Raw genomic sequence first — 7121 nt, 5'->3', positions numbered from 1 at the left:
AAGAATCAGCTTTATGACAGTAATGGCCTGGGGAAGGAGGTATTTTGGCTGTGACGTCACTTATTTGAAAGTTTGTGTTTGGAATACCTATGGGAAGCCTAGATGTTTAATGAAAAAATAATGCCAGAACCGTGTTTCCTGGTCATCCATTCTATAAAGTCGGGCACATTTACTGAGTAGTATTAACAACATTTTAGAAGGTGGTAGTTTCCTACAGGTCTAAAATGGTAATCATACTGCAATTATCAGATTTTCGGTGCAAAGATAGATAACTAAAAGAAACTGATGTTTCAGCTAAATGCTACACAAAAGGCCCGGACTCAAATATTTTTGCCACGTCCGATTCCTGCCTGGTAACACTGGGGAGATAGCCTCACCGCCCTATATGCCACTTCATATCATATTCGGCTCGCACATCATTGCCCGTTCATCCCTGCGATGTGCATAAATCCCTTCCAATATACACCGGGCCACGGCTGTAGCGGCCGAATATTGTCGGCAGTTGTAGGTCAGTTCCCTTTTTCGTCGGCCCATAAGGCCCGATACGGCGGCCTCATAAGACGTCAATAGTGCGGGCGGTGAGCAGTGACGTCTTACGGCCGCCCAGCCACGCCGCGCCGTAGCTCTCCGGCACAACCGGTTTTTGACGTGCGAAGGCAAAACAACACCGTCACGGCCGGCACGGCCACATGACGAGGCCAGCTCTCGGGCAGGCAGTCGTAGAAAAAAGATAAATTCCTAATGTACGAACAGAATACCAGGAAGGTAATTTTTATCCCGCTTATAAAAGAGCATACCCACAATACGGCCAGTAACATCATGTCCGTGTGGTACTTCTAGAAATCCGCATAGACGTAAACCAAAGTGAATCACATCGCGGCCACGGCACGACAAGCCTTGCTCCTAGTTTCTATCGATTTTTCTCTCGGCCACTTCACAATCTCATGGGCGGCAGAGTGGCCACTAAGCCGGCACACTCGAGCCAAGCGACCGACCCGTTCACGCCCGTCCAAGCGACGCCGACGGCCGAGTGGCCAGTTGGCGACGGTGAAAAGACGACCAAAGCTCGCCGCGCGAGACGAGGAGCCGGAGCTGAGAGATTGGCCGGAATGACTCCTGAATGGAGCCGTCATGGCACGCGCCGGAGACGCGTCCAGATTTGCAGGCTCTCCGGCGCGGCAATTTCGCCGCTAAGTGCCCGAGCGTGGTGAGCTGAACGGCCGGGCCGTTGGGTAGAGAAAGAGAGAGATGGAGGGAGGGAGAGAGTGAGAGAGACGGAGAGGGAGGGAGAGAGAGAGAGAGAGAGAGAGAGAGAGAGAGAGAGAGAGAGAGAGAGAGAGAGAGAGAGAGAGAGAGAGAGAGAGAGAGAGAGAGAGAGAGAGAGAGAGAGAGAGAGAGAGAGAGAGAGAGCTCAACTGACCTCTGAAGAGGGTGTTGCTCAGGCCGGGGTCGGACTCGCGCACGGCGAAGTCGGTGACGGCGAACGCCACCAAGTAGGTGGACATGGGGACGGATTTTTCGTAGATGTCCCACTCGTAGCCGGCCATCTCCTTGCTGAAACAGATACCAGGTGACTGGTTTGAATCGGATGGATGAAATGGAAAAAGCGTTATTCAGTGATACAAACATAGCTTTTACCGAGGCGGGTTCTAATAAAACGTTGTAGGTATGTACGTCACAGTCATTTGCGCTTAAAATAGCAAATATCCAGCATGATTCAGCTCATCAGGTCTCTTGGATTTAGTCCCCTTTACATGGGGATGCCTGCAGATTTTGTTACATGTAAATACGAGTCCACTTATTGGTTCATTAGGGATAAAACGGTGAGCGACTCGTGAATAATAAATGTGTGTTGACATAGAAACAAGGCCTGCCTTTTACCTTTAACCCGGCCGGGCCCGGGGGGTAATCCCAACCACCACAGCCCGGGGGGGCGTTTTTCGCCCCCCCCCCCCTGTCTAACTCCGTAAATAAGGGAGCTACGGAAACAAAAGCGATACCAAACGAAAGGTCCTTACGAGACGATTCTAATGCACCTAAAATTTTTGACCTCAGGTCAATTTTCAAGGTCAGAGGTCAAGGTCAAAGGCAAAAACCACCACATGTGTAGTGATCTCAAAGTAAGCCTTCTAGAGGACGGCAGGCTGCATCAAACCGGCAAAATTGGCTGTCAAACGAAAGAAGAGCATCTGAGGATTCTGAAAATGTGCTCAAAGTGAAAGGTCAAGGTCAAGATCACGCTCAAAATTGACCTCAAACTTGGCACTTTTTCGCATATCTTGCGTGCTAACTTTCAAGATGTCTTGAAATGTTTTGAGGCTTATCAGTTCCCTATTTGTGGTTCATCTTACGATACAAGGCTGCTCAAAGGTCAAGGTCACAGAAGAGTATCCCTGCTAGAGGCTATTTCACTGATTCAAGTTAGTAATAATAAATAAGACAATTTTGCAATCCGGAAGCTCTAAATGAAGGCTTAGAGGAAAATAGATGCCAGATTCGTGATCAGCGGGTACAAATCCATCATAAACGACCTTTCATGTGTCAAGGTCAACCAGAGGTCATTCGAGGTCACATGAGGTCAACATAAAAATTGACCTTTTCCGAACAAAATATATATCATTCGACGCGGCTTGACAAGGCGAATGCGATGGTACCACTGCCGTAGCTCTAGGACCATTTTTGTCGAAGTTATTTGCGAAAAACTAAAACCACATTTCGGGGTCGTTGACCTGACCTCTGACCTCAGGTCACCAAAACTATTTTTCTATTTTTCTCTAGGTCAAACGCTACACAACCGTGCTCGTAATTTGTCTTTATCTCTAAAACTCTATTTTTAGCAGCTATTTGAAGTTTGCGTCTGTGACGCCGAAGTTTGCCGTGCAGGGGTCTAGAAAAATGGACCTTGTGACGTCATCAAGGGGGCTAGGTCCAAATTTTTTACTTCAGAAGATGTCAAATTGATGGGAGAAAGGGTACTGAAAGTTTCGCCTTCCTATCCCTAAGCGTTCGGGAGCTATCGCAAATATTCGCCAGGGGGGGGGGCGAAAAACGCCCCCCCCCCGGGCCCGCGAGGGTTAACTCGTACATGTGCTTGGTCACCACGGCCAGCGTTATGAGCGGAAATGGTTAACAATGAATTTCCCATGCTGGAAACCTATGCAAAAGAAAACTTGATGTTTAATAACATTGAGATCCAATGCGACCACTACCATTATACATTCAGAAACGCACTCATAATCAAGCATCACCCACACCGCCTTCAGTGACTCACTGCGGCTCCGTCATCTTGATGGGCATGTTGGAGATGGACGTCATCGTCTTCCGCCGGCCCAGCGTGATCTGGAAGGTGGCTTTCAGGGCCGGCTCGTCCAGACAGGGGAACGCCTTCCTGGCATCCGTCGGCTGGAACTGGGTGACGGCAATCCACCTACCGAGGCGCCACGGGCGAAAACGTCACGTGATGATGAGTGTGACGTATATGGGGGAAAGGATGCCATAATGCCGACAACTTCGAGCGAGGATGACAACAATCACAGACACAAAATCCTAAGAAGGCTTTTGTCATGATTACTGTTATCATCGCTCGAATAGTTATATCACATCTCATGTCTGATTCTTCACATACACAATGCCGACAACCTAGACTTGAGGACCGACCGACCGGCCGGCACCGACGGGCCATCAAAGCGTCAACAGAGAAACAAGGAGCAATGAGGTCCATGAGCATTACTGTCAGATTTGGCAAGCGAACGAACAGGCGAGGGAGTAGATGGATGAATAGATGGGACATGAATAGGGTATAAGGATAGATGAAGACCTAATGCATGTTTAAGGAGATCCGCTATGTTCCTGTGTAATCGAACTTGACAACCGAGAGGAACTATGGGCACATAAACTGAGGATAATAGGCAGCATATCTAAGGAAAAACGACGCAATATTTAGGCATCAGACGACAGACCAATAGATGAAATGTGCCGTAACAGTAACGCAATGACAGTTAATGAAATAAGTGCATAATTTTCCTGTTCCCGCTAAGGGAATGAAGGCAGATAACGTGATTATACGGCACCATGCGATTAGACGTCAGATCACATCGGCGTTATTCCTGCTCCACTCTCGCTTTTATCCCGGCGAGCTTTGCGGACTATCTCCCCAGCCCGCGACCTTCGCACTCACCGTTTTTCTCCTTCAGGCGTCTTGTAGCTGCTGCGGTAGAACCCGGCCAGCTTGTCGGTGAGGCTGCCGATGTACTTGACGTACACCTCGTACTTGTGTCCCACCTCCACCGACCGCTCCAGCAGGATGATGAAAAACTCGCGGTCCGTATCGTACTTGTAGCCCGCCATGCCGACCATCTTACCCGTGGTCGCGTCTTTCACCGTGACCGAATCGTTGAGCACGATCATCTCGTTCACGTGCAGCGTGACGTTTTTGCCGGGGGCGTCAGCGCGCAGGGTGGCCGTCACCTCGCCATTGAAGGTGAAGTTGCCCTCCTCGATGAACGGCAGCAGTCGGATTTTGTACCCCTCGGGGGCCAGGTGTCGCGGCAGACGGACATCCCGCGGCTTGGTGGGCAGTGTGGGCCCGGCGCCGGCGGCGGCGGAGTCCCCGGCGCTGGCTCCGTCCTGCTGACACGAAGTGCCGTGGAAGTGACGCACGAGGAGACCGGTGATCAGCAGGGCTCCGGCGAACAGAAGCAGCAGCAGCAGACCGCAGCGGCGAGTCACGAACACGCCCGAGTTCTTGGTGAACGTCACTGAGTGCGGATCCATGGCGAGCTCCTCACGAGAGGTCATAGCCTGCGGCGCCTGCCGGGGGAGAGGGCAGATGTGAGGAGAGAGGTCATCCTACCGGGGGAGAGGTGAGAGATCAGAAAAGATGTCAGAAGAGGATATCGGATTGGGCGATATCGGTACGGGGAGATCGATCCAATGCGGCCATTGGAGTTGAAGGCTGTCTGGACTTGGCAACTATCGTATGGTTTTGGACGTTGTATTGTACGAATATGGAGAAACATGTATTTATGATATATCGCGATAAATTAGTCTACTGATTAATTCCTTGTAAGAAGAGGGCGTGGATCATAGATGTCCGTAGTTGAACACCGTAAATGAGGAGGCGACTAAAGACATTCCAAACATGATTCAGGCCGACTTGCTTTGCCATCAACAGCAATTTACACGCACGACTGATCCGGGACTAAGCGAAAAACAAACTCGACGCTGCATTCCCAACAAGGCCATCAAACGGTTCGAGTTAAAAGAGTGCCTAAGCATAACAAACCGCGTCGGTCTCGAACAGCTGTAAGCCCTGCTCACTGCCAGACTGATCACGCGACGACGCGAGCCCTGCAATGCATGCCTCGTCACGGACCAAGGCCGGGGGTAACCTGCCACGGCATCTGTTTGAGATAAACTGCCGGGAATGTGGATTGTGGGCGCATACACACATGTGGCCAAAGTTTACATCGGTTGCAACTCGTCAGTGCTTGATCGCACGCTGGCCAGATCAGGGCCCCTTCGGACCGCGACGGGGGCCCGTACTGACCCAAACGCCCCACCCGCGGTCCACGGTAGAGAACTCGCGGTCATGGGGCACCCTCCCATCCCGTTCGCGGCTCGCGCCCGCTCGCAGCAGAAGCCGACCCAGTGGCCGCTGACGGCCCTGCCACCTGTCGGCGGTCGCCCGAACCTACCCTGACGCGCCGGCGCAGAACCGCCTCGTCAGCTGGCACCATGGTCTGGCCGCAGGACTCAGGACAGATGTCCGGCCCCTGACCCGGCACGTGCTCTCCGCCAGCGCCACGTACGTGCCCCGCGGACACGGGCGTCACTACGCGTCACCGTACCGATCCCAGCCAGACACACGACGTCCGGCCGGCCACCGGCTGTCACTATCACTCGGGTACTGAGTGCCACGTGTTGAGTCCGGCGGAGGGGCGGCGGGGAAGGGGCGGGCCGCCGCCACCGCCGCTCGGCCGGCCGGGGAGGGTCGGGGCACGGTGGTCACGGTGGTTGGATTGTTGGGAGACGGAGAACAGTTCGCACCGAAATCGGTTCGTATGCGCGTGAGGGGAGGAGAGTACACCATGGAAGGGACCCGTGAGCAGTTAACTACTGCATTTCCTAGGCATCGAAGATTGCCCTCTTCTCCACGGTGCCTACCCCGCCGTTCAGATGCTGATGCATAATTTGATAGGCATTATGCAAAAGTTACCTACACCTCGTGAATGCCGTAAAGAGCCGAGAGGTCATGTCTCTGGGACCGGCCAATGATCCGAGAACGACTCCGTGTAGACTGTAGATGTCATGTGCACCGAGAGCTTCCGCATGTTTCGATGAAATGTTTTCGTTGATTCATTTCTGCAGATAGAACATACCTACAGAGGCTACAGACTTATCTTCAGTCGGGACGTTTACTTTTTGGACTACCTATGAATGATGAAATAGTTTGAATCGATCCTCCAGTTAAAAAAAAAAACGCTCACACCACGCCTCTTCGAGCTAGGAGGAGCTGGCATGGATCGGGGGTAAAACGTTATAAGTACGAGGTCCCGTGTTCCCCACCGGTCAGATAGGTTTGTATGCGTATCGTAGGTTTGTATGCGTATCGTATGCGTATCGTACAGCGAATAGATGACCGCAGCGTGCGGGGCCGTCCTGAGACCACGAACTGAAACTCACGAGACGGTGACCAATCGGAACGTTTGGACGGTTAGTGAGCAGCGCAGGCCCGGTGAGATTAGGATTTGTGAAGTCAACTCAAAATGTCCATCAATATAGAATTGGTTATTGATTGAGGTGATTGAGGTGATTGAGGTTATTGAGTGAGGTGTATCAGATCCACCACGATATTAATGGTGCAGTGGCGTATTCCGTGATGGATCGTCCCAGGCATAAAGTTCATAGCCCTTATCACCTTTTTTGACAAAGGTTTCTGTTGATTTTTACAAAAGTTGGTTCAAGGGGTAATAACGGCTAAAGTGACATCCAGTGACTTCACCTAAATGAAAAATGCAATGTTTCCCATTTATAACGAACGAAGACTCTAGCTTCGGGTCAATTGAGAGTGCCATGAGCCAGATTACAGGTTGCAAAAGATGATGCTCACGGAACCACAG

The 7121-nt window shown here is 51.6% G+C and overlaps 1 protein-coding gene across 1 annotated transcript; it reads right to left on the bottom strand.

Moving 5' to 3' along the window:
- Positions 1 to 1420: 1420 nt before the first annotated feature.
- LOC122376088 (thyrotropin-releasing hormone-degrading ectoenzyme-like) lies at positions 1421 to 5910 on the bottom strand (the record flags this gene model as incomplete). Its single annotated transcript, XM_043355774.1, has 4 exons — positions 5697 to 5910; positions 4178 to 4809; positions 3272 to 3427; positions 1421 to 1554 (listed from the first exon to the last, which is right to left on the bottom strand). Coding segments are annotated over exons 1-4 (964 nt in total), but the record flags the coding sequence as incomplete, so codon positions are not given.
- Between the last annotated feature and the right edge of the window lie 1211 nt (positions 5911 to 7121).

Source organism: Amphibalanus amphitrite, unplaced genomic scaffold, assembly GCF_019059575.1.
Source record: "Amphibalanus amphitrite isolate SeventyFive unplaced genomic scaffold, NRLGWU_Aamphi_draft 002011F_arrow, whole genome shotgun sequence".
Lineage (NCBI taxonomy): Eukaryota > Metazoa > Arthropoda > Thecostraca > Balanomorpha > Balanidae > Amphibalanus > Amphibalanus amphitrite.
This window is presented reverse-complemented; position numbering and strand designations above follow the sequence as displayed.